The following is a 22,363-nucleotide window of genomic DNA, read 5'->3' on the forward strand; positions in this document are numbered from 1 at the left end:
CTGGGGACCTCTGGTTACAAGCCTGTTTCTTTAACCACTGGACCACACAGCCTCCAATAGTTCAGATCTAGATTTCTAACCTGTTGCTGCTGTTATTTTGTTTCTGTGATGTTGCTTTGACGTGCTGTGTGAGGTAAATTGGACTTTTTTTTAAACTGAAGCAGTAAGCCTGCGAGTGGAAATGTTATCGAAGCTATGTTTTTTAGGTAACCAAAGCAGTTTACACATTAGTTGAATATGTAATACGTAAGCTCTCTGATTTGTGGTTTGCTTACTGCTTCAAAAACCAGGATAAGTGCGAAGCAGGGGGGGTGGTTTGTGCTCTTCAGGTGCCATAGACATATTTAACGCAGGCTAGATCAGCAGTGAATTTATATTAGTAAGCACCAGCACCATCTAGTTCACAGCAGTGTATTGACAGCTTCTATAAAAGACACATTGGCTGATCTAGTCTATGTGATATAGATCTATGGAAAGCAACTAGAACTGAATATCAGCCCATGAACTCCGTTAAAACAAATATAACACAGTCTTATCAAAAATACATTTAAAATCCCTCTGTATTTAGAAAATGTCAGTATGAACCACTTCAACTAATCTCAAAACATCATAAAATGTAAGGATTTAAGTAAGAAATAAATAAATAAATAAATAAATAAAAAGAAAACGGTTAGAAGCACTCCTGTGGCCTCCACAACATCTTCTCTCTAAGTCCAGCTGGTACATCAGAATGTAACCATTAACCTTTCCTCCTGCAGCATTCAGCCCACATAAAGCGAATTTGGCTACAACCTTTATTATAATTAGGGCTTGAAGTTTTCAGTAACTTAACTGAATTTTTTTTAATTTTTTTTAATTTTTTTGTAAACCGATAAACGTCAGTGTTGGCAGCATATTTTAAATAAATGTCAATCATGACCTACTATCTTTCTACATAAATAAAATGGCTTTAAGAAGGTGGACAGTGAGCAAAGACATTGCAACTAACCAATCGTCCATTTTGTGCATTTACTTAGCGACCAGAAACCCATACAAACAAGCCAACAACATGGCAGCCAGTTTTTTGCTGTTATGGTTTTATTCAGTGAACCGAAAAAGTTATTGTAAATATAAAACTGCTGTACAGTTATACTTCTACTATTGCATATTAAAGTTTTTCTTGTGTACAATGACGGCCTCATTATTACTATTATGATTTACATTATTATTAGAGCTACATAAATATCAAACCTTAACTCAGAGTGCCATCATGTTTAATGGTAGGAAAATAAATAAATAATAAATGTATTGTATGCCGAGATTTATTACTACAGTACACTATAGTCATATGATGGTGTGGGCAGGAAACCCCCCCCCCCCCCAAAAAACATGAACCATGTCTGTAGTATGATAAATGCGCCAGCGGTAATGGGTGTACAATGATGCGCCAGCGGTAATGGGTGTACAATGAAATCTGCTACTTCTCACATTCTCGGGTTCAAAATGCATGGAGAGTTCCACATTGCCTGAATCCTAATGTGGACAGCCTCACTTCAACACAGTAAGTTAACTTTTGTATATGTATTAGTGAAACGCACATTCAACGTATTATAGAAACTGAAAATGTATGTGTTTGAATGATGTGTCCTTTCATCTTGTGGTTCTGTGCCTGGGAGCTGACAGCTGAGTAGCATTACACTTAAAGGAAGATTTACTGCATGAATTCATTATCTTTAAGCCTTTTTAATAAATATGCTGTACTGCAATAAGCATCTGCGTTGAATTCAGATCTAAACTGCTCATTTCTGCTTGCAGTGTTTGTGCATTTAAAAGTCAAACAGTAATTTACTGCTGTAATCTGAAGAAGCACAGTTTATTCAATTACCTTCTGTCTGACCTCCAAGCAGGAAGTCCCGTATTTCTGCTCGAGGTATCTGAAATCGAAGTTTGGGAAAGGCGAGGGGGTGGGATAGCTTCCAGATCTCCACAGCTTCCACAAGTTCACTCCCACGACTCCCAGTAGCACCAGGAAACCAGCAATATAAATCCCTACCTCCCATCCGGGCGGACTTTGAACCACTAAACGAAAAAGACAGAGATGAGGTCCTTGAAATAAAACCATTAGTAGTCTGATAAACATTTGTGATTAAAAAAAATAAATAAATCTTTTAATACATTACTAAGCAGAACTTGATTTAATTAACTTGTAAAGCAATTAGCAGAATGCGCTGGATACAACCAGAAAACACTGAAAGAGCACTTGCTACTGAGGGTTTTAGTTTCCATTTAATTTCCTAAACTTTTCAGTATTGAACAAAACATGCAATGTATCACAAGTGTGCATCGGTGTGGCTAACTTGATGCCAAGACTTAATGATAAGAAGATAAGAAAACAAGTGGATGCCACTTGGCCTATGTATGCTTGTCTGCCTCAACAACATGACTAGGTTGCCCATTTAATATCCTTATCACTCGCTGTGTGAAGAAGTGTCTCCTTCCCTCTGTTCTATGTCTATCTCCACCCAATTTCCCAACTGCGTCCTCTGGTCCTGGTTTCTGTGCTGCGCTTAACGTATTGGTTAAGGTTAACTTTGTCAACTCCTTTTTTTAAGATTTTATATACTTCAATCAAGTGCCCACCAAATCTGCTTTGTTCTAGATTCAGTTATTTCAGCCTATCTTCACAGTTCTTTCCTTTAAGCTCTGGTATTAGTATGATTGCTCTTTGCTGGGCTCTTTATCCTTTATTATGGCATATTTTAATTGTGTAACCCCTGTATGCTGCTGCTCACAATAACAGTAACAATATCATTCAATTATAATGAGCATTTTAAGACCATCCCAAAGCATTATTACTACAATACTACTGCAGTATAATACACTGGTTATTGATTCCAGCGGAAATATAAGTCCTCTGCAAAGTTGCAGTCTATAATATACTGTTCAGTTCATCAAACAACATTTGCTTGGATATTACAACTACTTAAAAAAATAACAAGTACAAGAAAAAAAAAAAAAAAAAAAACAAACAACATTCAGAACACATAACCATCTTTCTGCTTCACTTTGGAAAGTGAGATTAATTATTCATTGAGCTGCTTTTTAATTTAAAATGGAAGATCTATTATAGAACAGTGCCTGTGGGCAGACATGGCTGTTTTCAGGTGGACCACTATACTGTGTCAGAGACACACTCCTGGCACTTTCTCCATTAACACTGGAATTAATATCCAACAGGTTAATGTTAAAGAGTGGGGAGGCTCCTGACATCCCTGCCCTTTAAAACATTTCTGCAGTCCTCCTCAGGTACTTGCTTGTCACAGCCTGTGCAAGAACATTACATGCATTATAGCTGCTCTCAAAGGAGGGAGTTTTTTATCCTGTGTTAAGAAGGGGTAGTTTTGCTAGTTTAAAACAGCCCTTTAATACAGGCCCAATTCACAAAGCTTTAACTCATTAATTATTCAAAGATAAGAGCATAAGAACAAAAGAAAAGGTATGAATAAGGAGTAGGGCATTCGGCCCATCTCTGCTCATCCGGTTCCTAGTATCCCAGTTATTCAGCTTCAGTAACAGGGTTAGGTGACCCATTCCACACCCTCACCACTCTATGTGCCCAAGTGTGTCCTACCCCCCATCCTAAGTCTATTTCCACTTCATGTCCAGCTGTGTCCTCTGGTCCTGGTGTCTGTGCTGCGCTGGTTAGGGTTAATTTTGTCGCCTCTTTTTAAGATTTTAAAGACTTCAGTCATGTCCTCTTGTGACAGAAATACAATGATTCTTGGTTGTAAATCTCCCTCCCGACTTGTGAGGGCACTATGCAGCAAGAACAGAGTTCTTTGGACGGGCTGGTCTGACAGTTCTTTCCCAGGGTCGGGAAGTTGGCCAGTCTGGAAGAAGGCGAGACTCTGTTGCAATTATTATTACCATCAGCACTCAGAGGTATAAATCCAAACTGCACCATCACACCGATTCAGTTATGATGAATGCCAGCCTGTTCCCAGTATTATATCTGATCTAACTGTGCACACTCAAAATGACATTTGCTGCACTCCATGGTTTTCTGTTGGCTAAATCAGACAAATATCTCTCAAAATGTCTGCAACCAAGAAGTTTGCCTACATCAGTGTATGTTAGGCTGATAAGACATGTCCGTTTTAGTTGTGCTGCATCTAGTTTATGAAAGCATGGATATTGCTTATGCAGTATGTGTTCATTGTCTGGGAAATAGTTCAAGGATTGTCATCATGTGTGCTGTGTGAAAGTTGTAGTGAGCAGGTTGTGAGGGCTTACAAAAAAACACGACTTAGAGTTGCTGCCTGCTGTGATGTACATATTCCTGATCTATCTGTTTTCAACATAATTTGCAATTATGGCTGCTTGCACGCAACCAGAAACATTGGTTCCCGATGCCGACGAAGTTCATCGCTCTGATTGGTTTGTCTGTTTGTCTGTTTGTCTGTGCATGAACAGGTTTATGAATAAGCATGGATGACAATTACCAAAAGCTAAAGCATGGTTTGCAATGAATATTAGATTTGGACCACAATGTCATTAAAAAAGTTGAACTGCATACAGCAAAGTACGACAAGAATTGTCCTCCAGTAACCTGTATGTCAACCTAGTGACCGATGGCATCATCACAAAGATGGTGCACATCCCACTTACCATGGGGCCTCCATGTTACCATTATTTAATGTTAACTAAGGGGGTCCACTGTGAAAGAACAGGGTCTCATGGGGAGGAACACACAACATAATTTAAAAGATTCAAGGTGAAACCTTTATAAAACAAACTGAGATACTGAAGCAAGTGCACACTTTGACCCAAAAGTACAATAAACCAAGTCAGAACTGTACTCTAAGTGACATGCACATTTTGATGACAGTCATGTCAAATGTCTAAAAAGATATTGCAGTACAACACAGGAGGAAGAAATGGTAACTAATGTGTTTTACTGGAAACTCTACAGCCTGTTCAGCAACAAATTGATATGGATCAAATGTAGTTGTATAGCTGCTGATGTTTAATTTGTGAATAGTGACATGCAGATGGATTTCTCTTTGCTTGCATACTCACCACTTATACGGTAGTCTGCTATATCTCGTCCAGCAACTGAAGACATTATTTAAGGATTTGCCTAAAAAAACAAGACAATTTTCACATTACTTCACACAAGAAACTCTACAAAGTATTTTTTTGCCTTTACTCAGGGGTGGGTTGGAGAACCAAGAAAAATAACATTGGTATGAAAGCTTTTTTCCTCCCTTAAAATATTACCCCATAAAAGTACATGGTAATTTAATAGCCATCACATGTATTTCCCATGGTTATTTACCATAGTTTACCTTGGTTTCCTATGTTTTTTAAATATGCTTTCTCATACCTCGCTGGGCTTTACAAGGATTACCACGCTTTCACTATGATTTACTACATGTAGCCATGCTTTAACTATGTTATACTTTTAGAGGGTCAGTTCATTGATGAAAGCCATTGAGATAAGGGTTAGATCAACCCCCTTGGTCAACATGAGCCAGAATGAATATTTTCTGTTGAGGGCACCTCTGTATTTAGACATGTTTTTTTTAAAATAAGTAAGTATGTGGGGGTTGTTTGTGATATTACAAAAAAAACTAAATTATTATGGTTTTAATCTGAAACTGATTAAAACCATAATAAAAATGCATACATAATTAAGTTAATTTTCCATTTCTAATATGAGCTATTTTTTATTTGTGCATCTGCCAGTGCATTATGAGCTGGAAGATGATAATAACTTGATCTCTGCCTCTCTCTCTCTAAACTAAGTAAATGTCAAAACAAATTCATTCTCCTCAGTATCAACTCTGCTGGGTGAATGCATTCTGTCCTACGAGGCTGGTAAGCTTTACAGCGAAAAGAACACACGGTCATTTTAATTACTTTCTCAAATGCAATGTTGTGCTCTTTGTTTTTAAAAATAATCATCATACATGATTAACAAATGTGCAAAAAGGATTCTAGCCTTACTACTGAAGTACAGGGACTCCCCGGAGTACTGAGGATACGTCAGTCATGAAGACTGCCGTAAGAAATCACTTTATTGAGCAGTTTAACCTTTTTATGCACATTGTTCAAATTCAATGTTTAGTTGGTGTCTAATAGTTTAATTTCTAAATTAAATGTGCAAAAAAAAAAAACCACCCAAAAAACCCACCAACACCACTGCAACTGAAATACAGTAGTTTAGAGCACATTGATCTTGTTACAGAGGTAATTCAACAGACATAGGGCCTTTATAGTTGGTACATAGCTGTATTCTATAATTCTCCCAATAAAGCCACATTGCAGGTGGTATCCAGTGAACATTAGCTGTTTTATTGCCACAGTTTTAACCACTGACCAATGACACAGACCACTCACTTTCAGACAGTGTCTTCACAGGTGGTACACAGCTATATTCTACGATTCTCTCAATAAAGTAACCTTACAGTAGAAACCACAAAACATTCAAATCTGGGGATGGTTTTGTTTTTTGTTCACAAAAACTCCACGATAGAGAAAATTTCAAAAGGTAAAGACCAGATGCATATTAAAAGCTGCATTCTACCTATCCTTGTGTGTGTGTGTGTGTGTGTGTATATATATATATAATATACACACACACAACCTCAAAAGCAGGGGTTGCCATGGCTACACTGTAGAGTTTATTAAAATGAGCCTACAAAGAGTAATAGGTTCATGCTAAATTTATTTTAGTACTATTCAAGTAAATATACCCATGAGGATAACATTTACCATATTAAAGTTTCCCATAAAAAATTACAGCAGCCCATATAGTAATAAACGTTGATATTAAGTTACTGAGATGTATGTGCGGTCATAAGAAATGGGTTATGTAGAATTGCAATGAAGTTATTGGTGCTGGCTATGAAACAATACATGAATGCAGTATTCATCCATAACTTTACTATGCTCAATCAGTTTTTTTTTTTTTTAACTCAAGGCATTTAAACTAGAAAAATGTCTCGGGTAAAATGCTTTTTTGGGTTTCCGTTCACTCAGTTTACCTTACTTGAGTAAACCGGGCTTTTCACCCAATGTCATGCAAATGAATGGGAAATGTGGGGGTTGATATGTAAATTAGCTATGCATAAATTATTCGTGCTGTTTTTGAAGATTACTAGTAAAATTTTGTGAAAATGTGGTTTTCTGCGCAGAGAACTGGTACATGAGTGAATCTAAGCTGCTGTAATAAAACAAAATACCTCGTGCCTGGCTGGTTAATCATGTGTTTTACTGCTCTTGCCCAAATTGTTTTTCAAATGTCATAAGTGGGGTGTCATGTCGTTAGTAGTGAAAACGAGGTATAAAATGAAACTGACCAACAGGTATTGCAGATCACCATAGCTGAAAAAAGAACGGGAATTAATTCAGGTCAGACATTCAAGCAGCAAGGGTATTCTCAAACAGCTGCTTTAATACTATAACAAGGGCATAACACTGTTCATGGTAAGTGGTTTTATACAGAATTGTAAACCCACGAGATATACAACAATAATTAAAAAAAATTAAAAAGCCGTCCGCATTATCATTAAGGTGAACTACACTACTGCTAACCAAAAAATTGTCCTGTCCATCTGCCACTACTTTCTGCCATCTTGGAATCCACAGTAACAACTGACCTGCTCCTGTGCAATATTTATAGTTAAGAATAAACACACTCATTAACATTTACACGTGAAATGTGGGTTTCCATGTGAAACTGGGCGTGGATTTACCCTATCCCTCTCTTTGGCCGTTTTTTTTGGCCACAAACCTGATTTACCTGAGTAATTCTCCCCAACGTGCATGCGTATCGCCATTTCATGTGTAAATTGACTCGCATGGAAACCCCATGATTGTTACCACTGAACTCTGCCGGCTCCAGTAGCAATATATTTGTAGAGTAGGTAGGCTGGCAGAGTTGAAAGGTCGTGTTATCAAATGATTTGAATGGAATGAGGAAAGAGGTTCAGTGCTGGTGCTTAGTAAAGCCAAAAAAAAGACAGAGAAATATGACAACACAATACTTGAGCAACAATGACTGCTCAGTCTAGTAAAGAGTACCACTCGATTTTCCAGAACACTAAAGAGATAGAACCAGTATCTAAAACTCCTCTCACTTGGATATATAAAATCAACAGAAATGCAATGGAAGAATGAATGGCTCAAAAACAGCAGGTGTTTGTACTTTTTGGATCAATACAATTGCACCCCATTGTATTTTACAGAAAGTGCTGTATTATGCACTGCCGTTACAGATTCTGTCTTGTCTGTGAAATTACATGAGGTGAGGGTAAAAGCTCTATGACCATGAAGAGCGAGGAGCGTGGCTCTTATGTATAGTGAACGGTGCAAACACTTTATTTTCAATCAGGGAACCATTCTAGAGATGGGCAGTCAAGCTTCATAAAGTTTACAGTTTTGTTGCAACCTGTTACTTAAATTTTCGTTATTCAGTCCTCATTCAACAATAGTTTATTTCACAGTGCCTTGCTAAAGTAAGGCTGAATATCTAACAGACAGCATCTTGGAGATATAGGCCTATATGTCATAAAATCGTCCCACCCTTGACACTGGCTCCTCTCGTAGCTACAGTGACTTTTTAAACTTTTAAAAATAAAATACTGGACATCAGAAATCAGAGTATGGTTTCACTTTGGTTCACTTTCCTCTGGTATAGTTCTAATTATATATATATATAGACACACACACACACACACACACACACACACACACCCTGTGAACCCCTTGAACTTTTTGTCAGTGCTTCAGAGTTTCATGCATTTAAATGAGGATTTTTTTCCCCACTTATCTGCACACCATACTCCACACTGTTAAAGGAAAAATGTTTTTATTGAGAAAAAAGTTAGATATTAAAAATACATAACAAACATAATAATTGGATAAGTATCCACCCCCCTAAGTTACTGCTTGGTGGAAGCAGTTGGGATAGGTGTCTACCAACTTTGCACACTTAGTTTTGGCAATATTTGACCATACTTTACAAAACTGTTCAAGCTCTGTCAAGTTCCTTGGGGAGCATTGATGGACAGCAATCTTCAAGTCTTGCCTCAAATTTTCAATTGGATTTAGGTTGGGGCTCTTACTGGGCCACTCAAGGACATTTACCTTTTTGTTCCTTAGCCACTCCAGTGTAGCTTTGGCTGTGTGCTTTGGGTCGTTGTCATGCTGAAAGGTGAACTTCCGTCCCAGTTTTAGCTTTCTTGCAGAGGGCAGCAGATTTTCCTTATGGACTTCTCTGTACTTTGCTCCATTCATTTTCCCTTCTATCCTGACAAGTGCCTACCGATAAAAAACATTCCCATAACACGATGCAGCCACTACCATGCTTCACAGTAGGGATGGTGTTCTTTGGGTGATGCATTGGGTTGGGTTTGCGCCAAACATAACGTTTTGCATTTAGGCCAGAAAGTTAAATTTGTAGTTTTGTCAGACCACAAAACTTTTTGCCACATGTCTACAAAATTTCCTGAGTGATTTTTTGCATACTTCAAAACAGGATTGTGCAAGGTGGGCTTTCTTGAGTAATGGCTTCCTTCTTACCATCCTACCATACAGGCCAGATTTGTGGAGTGCTTGGGATATTGCTGTCACATACATACTTTGACCAGTCTTGGCCATAAAAGCCAGAGGCTCTTGCTAAGTTGCCTCTTGGTAGCCTCTCTGATCAGTCTCCTTCTTGCTCGGTCATTCAGTTTGGAGGGACGGTATGATCTAGGTAGGGTCTTGGTGGTGCCATACACCTTCCACTTCTTAATAATCGTCTTGCCTATGCTCCAAGGGATAGTCAAGGTCTTTGATATTTTTTTATACCCATCCCCTGATCTGTGCCTTTCAACAACTTTGTCCCAGAGTTCTTTTGAAAGCGCCTTGCTGCTCATGGTTGTCTTTGCTTTGAAATGCACTACCCAGCAGAGGGAACCTACAGGAACTGCTGAATTTATCCTGAACTCACGTGAATCACTACAATTTAACAATGGTGGAGGCCACTTAACTTGATGTGTGATTTTGAAGGCGATTGGTTACACCTGAGCTAATTTAGGATTGCTATTACAAGCGGGTGGACACTTATCCAACCAAACTATTTCAGTTTCTATTTTTAATTAATTTTCTACAAATTTCTAGAATATTTTTTTCACTTGGAAGTTGTGGGGTAGGATGTGTAGATAAATGGAAAAAAAAAAAAAAAAAAAGATTTTAATGCATTTTAATTCCAGGTTATAAGGCAACAAAAGATGAACATTTTAAATGGGGGTGTAGACTTTTACAATTACTTTCAGAAAATCAGACATGCACATTTTGCTGCATTAGCTGAACTCATTTCACAAAAGTACAGATTTATATACATTTGAATTAAGAATAGGAGTCGAAATAATAACAATCAATTACAACACAAAGGAGATGGGGCACCAAAAAATATTTCTTCTTAGAGCCCCCAATCAGTTAGCACCTTCACTGTAGCTTCTATTGACCGATGTCGCTATCGAAACAGGCCCATTACAGTGGCAACAAGGTTAAGTACATCTGAAACTTCTTGAAAGCAGGTTAGCTGAACATGCAGTGACATTTTGTTTAGCCGAGCTCCACATTTTTTTAGCCAAGTTTAGAGCTTCACATTTGAATTTGGGATGCAAACTGCATACACTCTTTTTCACAAATAGTGTCAAAAGCTTGAAAACTGCGTAGCTCCAAGGGCTTGTTCGAGGCTGTTTGGATTACTGGTGAACATGTTCCCTACAGTTCAAGTGCAGTCATTTATTAATTCAAATGTTCAGTATTGATAATTATCACTTGTTGCTAAGAAACATCTTTAAAGATACCTAAATATTTTTTCCAATAAATTCATGTAATTCAAAATGTAAGACACTGCACTCAGCAAAGAAAATAAGTGTACTTTTAATAGGTTCTGCCCTTATAAAAGTTCCTATGCACAGTGTTAATAGTGCACAGTGAAAAGCATGGTTAAGCACTGTAAATCTATGGTAAACTATTAAATGGTTCATTGTTTGTTTAAAAGTTGATAAAGGTTTACAAGAATAATCCATTGGTCCGGCTAAAACTGGTCTTACCAAGATTGTATATGTGGCAGTGAACAGCACAAAGATTGCGTATGGGGCAGAGTGAACAGAACAAAGATTGTGTATGGGGCAGAGTGAACAGAACAAAGGTTGAAGTACATGGGTTATAGAGATGACTTAATATCTGTTAGCACAATATCTGTTAGTTGTAGCATATACATACTCAGAAGTAGATACACTCAGTGGGCTATTCGGAAGACTCACGATGACATCCTCCACTCCTGCCCTGAAAGAACAGCGACGGTTCAGGTAGATATCGTGCACCTACTCTCTTACTGTAAACTACTATATCGGGTCTAGAGGTATAACTGCAATATTTCTGTAAGACTAATAATCTTTGAACGCTAAATGTTGAATAATGTATGTTTTAATAAATAATTATGAATTTACTCACTGTTGAAAAGTATCATTAATAACATGGATTAATTAAAAAGAAATAGCATTATAGTTGCTTCCACATTCCTTACACTATGGTAATGCATCGTATAACCATGGGAAAAACTGGACAGCGCAAAAAGTAATGGAGACATGAAAACGTTGAAAACATCTCTCATTTAATTTAAGTTTCTTTTAGAATTTCTGAATTATAAAGAATGTTTGAACTGTAAGACATAAAGACACTAAGTTATACAATAAAAAGTTCTATTGGACTGCAGAACAGACAGATTCACTCAGTTCAAAGCTTGTCTGGTTTGTTCTGGTTACATTATGAAACACGTATTTAAACAGCAGGAAAGGTCATTAAATAAAGATTCACTAAAAAGTTGAGTATATGCTTTAGTGCTGCACTTGTACCCTGATGAGGATGGCTACTTTCCAGAAGATAATGCAGGTATCCATTGCCAGAATCGTGTATGAGTTATGTGAGGTGCAGAACATTGACTCCAGGCATCTTCAATGACCACCATCACCTCCGGATCGCAATTCAATGGAGCACATTTAGCACACCTTGAACCATTTGTCATGACAATTCTCTGCCTAACATGGCTAGCAGTACTGAATAGATTTGTCATGTCAATTAAACCAATGTATAAAATGATTAATCAATCATACACACTGATATAAATTAATACCATACTTAAGCTAAAGTACATTACTGATGTATTTTAAGTTAAATAAATACAAAAGCTACTTTGACTTACCTGTTCCAATCTCATGCTGCACAATTCCCAGCTAAATCTAACAAACATAACGATTTGCAATGTTGTTATATCATAAAATTACATGTAAAACTGTAATATTCCAGAATAGATTAAAAGGCTTGACTTTATCACACTGAATGAACTACAGCTGAGGATGTCAAACAGCAGTTAGTTATATATTTTTTTCTTCAGTGTATTTCAGGCAGAAACAGTGCAAAAGTAGACATCATGTTTGGTTTTTTTTAAGCCCTTTATATTACTTATGCCTTTGCTGATGTACAGACAAGGGAAAAACTCCAATTTAACTTAAACTCTTCCAAAAATAAATGTGGATAAGGGGGCGTTGTACCAAGAAAAGAAAAAAAAAAAAACTGGCGAGGTTTTTTCGTTTATTACTCTCCCCATAACAGAAAATAGGATCACAACAAAACAAAACGTTACGTAACATTTACTTTGCAAGTTGGACCAGTGTTTGGAAAGCGTAAAGCATTTTCGAATGTGTGGATTTTTGCCTTTGAATTAATGTGCAGCAATGTTTGATTGGATACTCAGATATTATTTTCTGTGTGGAAAAACTATTACTCCCTACCGATGTTTTCACATTGCATTACTAAAGTCTGCTCTCTTTAATCAACCAGTGAGCACTGATGCAAACCAAAATGGGCGGGGATTTGTGACACAATAAAATCTGATCACAATGAATGTTCGGCCAATCAACATGCAGTGGTTATACCAATGCAGAATGCCGGATCAGAATGCAAGCAACATGAACTGTACTTAATAAAAGCTGGACAGCGGCGCAATTAAGATAAAGGTTGATTAAGAGAGGTGTCTCTGGGGGCTGATGTGGCCACACAAAATCATGCTGGTGGCCACATTTGAGAAACACTGAATAAAAGGATAATGCGAGTTGAGCCAATGCATAATGGAAACGCAGTAAATGGTAGAATGCATGACAGGGAATGAGAACACAAGGAGAATAATAAAAAATTCTGCAGGGCAGAATAGCACATTAAAAGACAAGAAAGCACAAGCTAAATCACTAGGAAGACGCAATTTCAAAAGCTGCCTGTCTGACTCAGCACAACACATTTACTATAACAAAATCATGTGAGAGACAGGGCGGCTAATCTACAAGGAAATATTCTATGGTATTGATCTATACAGCTGTCTTATCATCCATTCTGGCTTCAGGCAGGGGTCAAACCAAATGAGAAGGGGCTACTTTGAGTACCACGTCTAAAAAAAGATGAACCTAATAAATGTGAGGTCATACAGTATCCCAGCTGAGTCGCAAGCACTGTAGTTCATATGTTACAGTTCTGCCTACATCTAGAAAATCCCTTGTCAAATTCTGATGAAACTATCTACTGTAAGGACATTCTTCAGCACATGCTGGTATTGTAATCTAGTGGTGCTTATGGATGCTGTCTGTCTGTGTATCTGTATCATATCTAGAACTGCTTGTTCAGCTGTGAAGAAACTTTAGCACAGCATATCAGAATCTTGGTGTTTAAAAATAAATAAATAAATAAATAAAATTTCAAATCTTTACGATTGTTTTGGATCATCATTTATCTAGCAAGTAATATCATTCTTAATGTTACTGAAAAACTGCAACACAGTGATAATTTAATTTTATTAGGCTTGCTTTTGCCAAGACAGCAAAACAGTTAATTTCAATCTAAATGAAAACAGGGAGAGTAAAATGTTTTAGAGGATGATAGAGTGAGGTTTATATTAACTAATGCTATTTTTTAATGGGTTTTAAAAATGAAACGAAAGGCTGTTTAAATTAAGTCCTATGGTCTGCTTTATCACATCTGAATTGGTTTTACTGCAAATGCTCAACAGATTATGTGAAGTGTATAGAGACTGTTAGAAACAGTAGTAAGATTTATAAATTCTTCACAAGAACAACTTATTATAATTGTTGGGTGACATTTCATGAACTTAATATTGGTCACTCATGGTTAAGGCACATTAAGAAAGTAAATTATACAGGAGAATTAAATGGTGCTTCTGACAAAATCTAGATATCTGTAAATGTGGCATCCGTACAGACGCCTCCATACAACCTCAACACTCATTAACTTGTTCCTTCGCATCAAAATGTGACTTTTCCAGATAAAAGAATACAAAAAAAAATTCAGGTACATGTGACAAACAGACAGGCAGTCAGAGGACTCCAAACACTAGATTACGATGCAATAACTTGAGCTAAAGAACGTCTTGGAAAGGGTAATCACAATTAGATAAGCAATATTCTCAATGTAGAAATGTACAGGTATGTATGATATACAAACAAACTGAAAGACAGACCAGCTACCATATACCCTGATATTATGGACACACTCAACAATATGCGAGAAGGCCATTAGCAACTTTCATTACAATTGGATGAGTGGTTCTCTATACATGGTGTAAATCTTTCACATACAGATATATGATATGTTTGCCCAGTAGTGCATAAACAACACTGACCTAATGATTGCACAGGCATAGTGTGCGCCTTCAAAGATGATGTCAGCCTATTTCACCTTATAGGCAAAGTAACTGTAAACAAATATGCAGAAATATCTATTGCTTAATCTCCTCTTATGAACTGTTAATATTACTACCCGTTTCCCTTTCTCTAAATGTATCAATAAGATAGAAATACATACTTTTCTGCAGCTCTGATGTTTTCTGACAACAAAAAAACCTTAAAACACATTTGTGCTTGAAAAGGAATTAAAATGAATAACAATTTTAATATTCTTGCTGCTTTACAAAATATGCATTTAAAAAAAAAAAAAAAAAAAAAAAGAATATTCCCAACTGCCATTCTGAGGCTTACAGCAATAAAGAAACAGTTCCCTGAAGTTTAAAGGTGTCTGATCCCCGAGTTATGTGTAGACACTCATGGATTTTCCCACAGCTCTTTTCAGTGGACCAATCAATTACCTGCTTCACAATTACTGCAATTAATATTTCAAGAATCTTTTATGTGAAAGTCTGATTATACCCAGAGCTCTACTGCATGGCCACCACTGTGAACGCTTACGAGTTAGTTTTTTTCTTTTAAATCTTTAGATTACACATGACAGGAACATAGGCCGCCTTGTTTTAAACAGCCTGGCTTGATTCCAATTCACAGCTGGTAGCAAAGAGCACAGGGGATCAGAGACACAGAGGTTTATGTTTGATGTAAATTACTTTATACACAGAAAAGCATAATTAGACATCAAAATCGCTAAACCTTCTATGGCAAACACTTTCGTTTCCTCATTTAGGAATTATATTTTTTATCAAGCACTATAGTATCACAATTATAAACACGGCTGTTTTGAGATATTGCAAAGAAAACAAATTACAGAAAAACTAGCTTTCAGGAAAAAATATTTTTTTCAGGTGTACAGCAAGTGGAAATTACAGCTTAAGTACTGTGCATCTGTATTTCCAAAACGTGCGTCTTAATCCAAAATGTAACCGAGTCAATGTTAAGTGAGATTACTGGGAAATCAAGTATCAAATTACAGATAATTAAATTACCGCATATAACAGCAAAGACACATAAGGAAATATTTAAAGGAATATTTTGTAATAAAATCAGATTTGCATTTCAGAGAATGGTTGTCAATCAATCTGTTTTATATAGCGCCTTTCATAGTGGACCACCATCACAAAGCACTTTATAAGATGCAGATTTTTCTCATTTAGTTTTTTCCTGTTTTTACAGAGACTAAGCACAGGCCTGTCTGCAACACAGTGCTGCGGCACATGTGAAGCGAGAGCAGCTGCAGGGCTAACAGCACCACTGTGCAGGAGCAAGGTACTTGCTTCGGTTGTGGTTGCTTGCACTCTCTCCCACAGTATCTTGATGCCGTTTTGGTGATAGCTTTAGCATCACCATTACGAAGGCTATTAGTTCATTCTAAGAAGCAGGCTTCCCTCAGTCTCGTGTGAGCAGTGATAGTGGTTTTGCCATTTTGCCAGAGAGTACCACACCGGTACAGCAACGCTGCCAACCCGGTACTGTGCCCGTAACAAACTGTACTGACCTGGGACTAAACTCGCCGAACCGAACCAACCCGGTACCATACCAACATGACAGTGTCTCTACCCCATCCTACACAGCCCGCTACTGACCAGTGCGGACGCCAGCTGTGCCCGCAGTCAGCAGTGATGCTCGGAATTGGCACGCAGCTGCTCGCCATGGAGACTTTAATTGGTTCCCCCATCCTGCACAGATAGAAGCCGCAGGTCAAGCCACAGGCTGAGCAGCAGCCCTAGGAATTTCTCAGGGAGCTATTTGGAAAGGGACCTCTCTCAGAGAGCCACCTGGACTATTGGCGTCAGTGCACCACAGACATCTGGGTGCTTACTACCGTTCATACCGGCTGCTCGCAGCAGTTCAAGCACGGCCCCTCTCCCTCTAACGGCGTGACTACAACATCCATCACGGATGTTGTAAAAATGGGCTATTCGCATGACAGACCCCTCAAGTTGGAGGAAGGGATCTACTCCAGGTACTTCCTAGTGGCCAAGCAGGACCCTCGACCTCAGACCAGTCAACCTGTATCTGAGCCGAAGGAGGTTGAAAATGCTGACGATGCAACAACAATTGCAGTCAACCCTTACAACACAGACATAGATGTTGTCCCTCAATTGTTTAGATCTAGCTACTTGTTACTGGGGTTCCGTATGGAACATGGAAGTAGCCTCTCAGCTTAGCCTTAGCATTCCAGTCGTTCAGCAATATTGCGGAAATGGTTACATTTCGTACTTAAAAAAGGAACATTAGGTTATTATCATAACCCTGGTTCCCTGAAATAGAAATGTAACCATTAACCTTCAAGGTCGCTGCATCTGTGATTGCAGCAGGCAAAGTTTGAGGCAGTGTAGGAGGTATTAGTCAAGCATAATAGCAACAGTGGGCTTTGAGAGGATTCACCTACAGTACAGTAAATGTAGCAGGAAGGGCTACGTGACAATTACACCACACGTAATGCTATGTTCTTATTGTTCTTTCTATTTTAAACATTATCCAGCACTTACAAATCCAAGTTATGATCTACTAAAACCCAGCATAAAGACATTTCTTTACTTGCTGAATAAGCAAATATATTTTGGGTCCAAGCTACTTTCACCTGTTCTCTTTTTTTTTTTTTTTTTACTGTAGTTAGATTTGTGGCTATAACTCTTAACTATAAAGGTTACAGATACATGTCATACATGAAATGAATGTGCACCACTAGGCTTTCAAAAAAACAGTGAAATAATCTGAAACTCACCCTGTTCAATACAGATAACAAAAACCACAGAAAAAGTGATGCCTTTGGGGAAAAAAAAAACAAAAAAAAACAAAACACATTTACTGTTTGTAAGAAATATTTTAGCATGGCCAGCTCAAATCTGACAGTGCACAATGAAACTTCAACATTTAGGGAACATGGAAAAAACATTTTGAACAAATTGAACAATTTTGAACAAATTGGATAAAAATGGTCCTATGTATTCCTGTGTTTTCGTTGGACCAAATACTGACTAATTAACTTTTGCACGTTTGGGGGGGGGGGGTTTTTTGTGTGTAAGTTTAAAAGCAGGGTCCGTGGACCAGTACACTGATCATGTTACCCCGACAAGTGACACCACTTATCGGTCCAGCAGGTGACACTGCTGGTCCCGTTGCATTGGGATTTGTCGAGTCACACGTATCTGATACACAAAAAAAAAAAAAAAAAAAAAAAAAAAATTATATATATATATATATATATATATATATATATATATAATATAAATATAAAAAGAGGTCCTTGTGCCTTCGGTGTCGCCATTTCTCATATTTTGTAAAGATTTTGTGTGAAAAATGTTTGTTTACTGCACAGAGGTAGGTCTGTCTTCAGCGCAGCAGCAACATTCCAAAACATTCCTAATATGGTCATCTACCGCAAATACACAAGCAGGACCTTGTTTTAAAGGCCTGAGTTTCCTCTTTTCGATGACGTATGACAAGCAGTGCCCGAGTAAAAATAGTTAAAGGGCCAGGTCGCCAGCGGGATATTTAATATTGGGCGGACCCTAAAAGGTTAATGCGCTGCATTGAGTGACACTGAAATATATTCTCCTGTGGTGTGATGGATAGTATAGCAAGTTCAGTAGTGGATTGTAAAATATGTCCATGCAAAGTTTCATGAAATAGAGTCAACTGGAGCATACGCTAAAGAATTCAGAAGCCAGACCAAATTCGAACTGAATAAGTAGGTCTGCATTATGAATGTGACGTGTATATGGACATACAGCTTATAAATCTCCATCTCCACTATATCCCTGTGACAAGAAGCTTACCAGTAATAACAACTGCATAATGCAGTACTATGACTATTAAACTTGGTTCAAGTATCATTTAAAACTGGGACCTCTGCAGAAAAAAATAAAAAATAAAAAATTGCATTCACTGAATGCCTGCAGAGGTCCCAGGGAGGCTGCAATCCAATTGTTTTTTCAATTTCCTCTGACGTTGGAGGAGGAAACAAACAATAAGTTCCCTGATGAGACACAGCACAGACTAGTATGTTCCTGGATGAAGAAACAGATCACAATTTTATTTCACTATAAAACAAAAGCACATGCTTGTGGTTACTGTTCTTCCTACACTATTAAAGCTCATAGTGACAACAGAACAGTTCTAGTGTACTTTAACATATATCCAACCCAAATGAGCAGATATTTCAATGTTGCATTTCCGGCAAACATGAAAGCTCCCAGAAGCCTCATGTTCTCGCTCTCCTCATTAACCAATTGCTGCTTTTGACTAACAAGCTTCTAACGTTTCTCCATCATGCGACCCAAAGAAATGGGTGTCCATGCCAGAAGTATAGAAATATCTGCAAGGAGCAAATCGGTAAAGACTGTTCATTAATACTTACTATTACTAAATTAATGAACGTACCACCGTGTGTCTTTTTTAAAGACAGTGTGAGACACACAGAGTGATGGCAACAGCCATTAAGATTTACTGGAATTATTTTCCTACCTCTATGTAGAGTAAAAAATGTTTTATTCAAAACCAATTCACCTTACATTAGACACCCTGGGGGAAACCCATCCATAGAGAATAGCATGAATAATAAAGACTACTGTGTAAAAAAAATATTATACAGTACGCAATGCACATGGGGGAAACAAAATGATAAGTTTTTATTTTTTTTCCTTCATTATGGGCTCTCATTCCAGCTAAAGATGGGTCCTTGCGTCAATTAATATATTCTTTATTTTGGTTGGATTGCCCTTAAAAACAAGTCTGTCTAGGTTATCCAAGGAGGGGAAAACATATTTAGAACTGCCACTTCTTGCCACCTTCAGACATTTTCTTTTTAGAACGCACACAGCACCTAAACTGGAACCTGGAGTTAAAACTGCAGTTATGCATCATTAACCACTGAGGAAACACCTTGCCAAAATCCAGCCCGCTTCAGCTGGAAAGACCCCTATAAAACAGTGCACTACTGCATGTGCTCATACATTGTTTGTTTTTTCTACTTTTCATTAAAAGTTGAGAAACACTGGGAAAATCTGCCTCTGGGATTTCAACAGTACAGTATCTCTGTGGTATTTCTTTCTTTTCAACAGTTAAAGCCTACATGTGAGAAACTAAACACAGGAATAAATCACATCCCTAACAAGTGTGAATGGATTATCCATACCCGAGGTTAGAAGAAATTACTTTCAAAACATATGGCCCTCAGTTTGACATCTCAAACGAATGGGCTTCACTTGCAGCGGTGAAAAGCATATTTCCCACAGCTCCATCCATTTGCCAGCTTAGGTTTTTGCACTGCCCTCTCTAGCACTCTTCGTTTTTCACATCTTGCGACGGGAGATGGTTATGAGACCAATGGCCTTTGCCCATAGCAACAAATTAGGTTAAGTTTACTGCTATCGATTTATTATGGAAAAAAAAAAAAAACGTTACTTCATGTCACAGAACAAACATTGCAGTAGATAATACTAATAAAGTCAGACGTCAACTCTATTCAAATATGTATGCAAATAATTTCAAAACGATGTTAGCCAGTCGTACCTCCTAATGGTAAATAAATACTACTTTGCAAAAGGAATAACACAGGCCTGCACTGGGGATTAAACTGCCTTACAAACACAAAACAATCTTAAAATGGTTTAACTATTAGTTTTAAATCTATTTTCTCAACTGGCATTAAGTCGTCACACAGCTCCTTGTCAAGTTTACCACTTTATATTCCTCTTCCTCTGCAACAGGTACTATATCAGGATCCCACCCAATCTCACACTCAGTACAGGACTCCCAGTCTATGCCTGGAGGGGTCCTTACGTCTGATGCACAGGAAGGGGACTCACAGTGTTGTGACGGGCTTCAGGAGTCAAAGTTAAGATTAGATTGTTGTTGATTTTAAAAGCTTGGTCAAGGATGGGAATAAAGACTTCCATTGCAAGAAACACCACATTTGTTCTTACTAACGTATAACTTACCACCCACTAGAAGCAACATGCTGAGGGTAGACATGGTTCCAAGAGCTTTAGTAAAAACATAGCAGTGCTTTAAAACTTTGTTTTAAAGGTGGCAGGATTTGATGACTGAAACAGAAATTTATGTAAACTAGATCATTCAAAGCAACTTGAAGATTACATTAGTTTGACACATCTGACACTTCACACCCATACCAAGTTGCCGTCATAGGAAAATCTTAGGAACCAGACATACAGTACTGTGCAAAAGTCTTAGGCAGGTGTGAATAAAAAGCTGTAAAGTAAGAATGCTTTCAAAAATAGACATGTTAATAGATTATATTTATCAATTAACTAAATGCAAAGTGAGTCAACAGAAGAAAAATCTAAATCAAATCCATATTTGGTGTGACCACCCTTTGCCTTCAAAACAGCATCAATTCTTCTAGGTACACTTGCACAAAGTCAGGGATTTTGTAGGCATATAGTCAGGTGTATAATTAAACAATTATGCCAAACAGGTGCAAATGATCTTCAATTCAATATGTAGGTTGAAACACAATCATTAACTGAAACAGAAACAGCTGTGTAGGAGGAATAAAACTGGGTGAGAAACAGCCAAACTCAGCTAACAAGGTGAGGTTGCTGAAGACAGTTTACTGTCAAAAGTCATACACCACAGCAAGACTGAGCACAGCAACAAGACATAAGGTAGTTATACTGCATCAGCAAGGTCTCTCCCAGGCAGAAATTCCAAGGCATACAGGGGTTTCCAGATGTGCTGTCCAAGCTCTTTTGAAGAAGCACAAAGAAACGGGCAACGTTGAGGACCGTAGACGCAGTGGTCGGCCAAGGAAACTTACTGCAGCAGATGAAAGACACATCATGTTTACTTCCCTTCACAATCAGAAGATGTCCAGCAATGCCATCAGCTCAGAACTGGCAGAAAACAGTGTGACCCTGGTACAGCCATCTACTGTCCGGAGAAGTCTGGTCAGAAGTGGCCTTCATGGAAGACTTGCGGCCAAAAACCCATACCTCCGACGTGGAAACAAGGCCAAGCGACTCAACTATGCACGAAAACACAGGAACTGGGCTGCAGAAAAATGGCAGCAGGTGCTCTGGACTGATGAGTCAAAATTTGATTTGGCTGTAGCAGAAGGCAGTTTGTTCGCCGAAGGGCTGGAGAGCAGTACACGAATGAGTGTCTGCAGGACACAGTGAAGCATGGTGGAGGTTCCTTGCAAGTTTGGGGCTGTATTTCTGCAAATGGAGTTGGGGATTTGGTCAGAATTAATGGTCTCCTCAATGCTGAGAAGTATAGGCAGATACTTATCCATCATGCAATGCCATCAGGGAGGCATCTGATTGGCCCCAAATTTATTCTGCAGCATGACGACCCCAAACATACAGCGAAAGTCATTAAGAATTATCTTAAGCGACAAGGAGTCCTGGAAGTGATGGTATGGCCCCCACAGAGCCCTGATTTCAACATCATCGAGTCTGTCTGGGATTACATGAAGAGAGAGAAGCAACTGAGGCTGCCTAAATCCACAGAATAACTGTGGTTAGTTCTCCATGATGTTTGGGCCAACCTGCCTGCCGAGTTCCTTCAAAAACTGTGTGCAAGTGTACCTAGAAGAATTGATG

At 38.1% G+C, this 22,363-nt stretch overlaps 2 protein-coding genes across 7 annotated transcripts in view; one reads left to right on the forward strand and one right to left on the reverse strand.

Moving 5' to 3' along the window:
* The window catches only part of LOC121294686 (synaptotagmin-12-like), a 59,054-nt gene that overhangs the window by 23,000 nt on the left and 13,691 nt on the right, over positions 1-22,363 (reverse strand). For 5 of the 6 annotated variants that reach the window (XM_041218673.1, XM_041218671.1, XM_041218672.1 and 2 more), the window contains 2 exons: positions 5,059-5,119; positions 1,865-2,058 (listed from right to left, as the gene is read on the reverse strand). In XM_041218673.1, coding sequence (XP_041074607.1) covers positions 1,865-2,058; positions 5,059-5,104 — 240 coding nt within the window. In that variant the 5' untranslated portion in view covers positions 5,105-5,119. Of the gene's footprint in view, positions 1-1,864; positions 2,059-5,058; positions 5,120-11,265; positions 11,285-22,363 lie in introns of those variants that run through there. The other variant, XM_041218674.1, reaches the window with a different exon arrangement.
* Positions 16,703-22,363, forward strand: part of LOC121295014 (transient receptor potential cation channel subfamily M member 5-like) — a 67,644-nt gene continuing 61,983 nt past the window's right edge. The window contains exons 1-2 of the mRNA XM_041219283.1: positions 16,703-16,943; positions 20,507-20,633. Coding sequence (XP_041075217.1) covers positions 16,703-16,943; positions 20,507-20,633 — 368 coding nt within the window. The remainder of the gene's footprint in view (positions 16,944-20,506; positions 20,634-22,363) is intronic.

Source organism: Polyodon spathula, chromosome 19 (assembly GCF_017654505.1).
Source record: "Polyodon spathula isolate WHYD16114869_AA chromosome 19, ASM1765450v1, whole genome shotgun sequence".
Taxonomy (NCBI): domain Eukaryota; kingdom Metazoa; phylum Chordata; class Actinopteri; order Acipenseriformes; family Polyodontidae; genus Polyodon; species Polyodon spathula.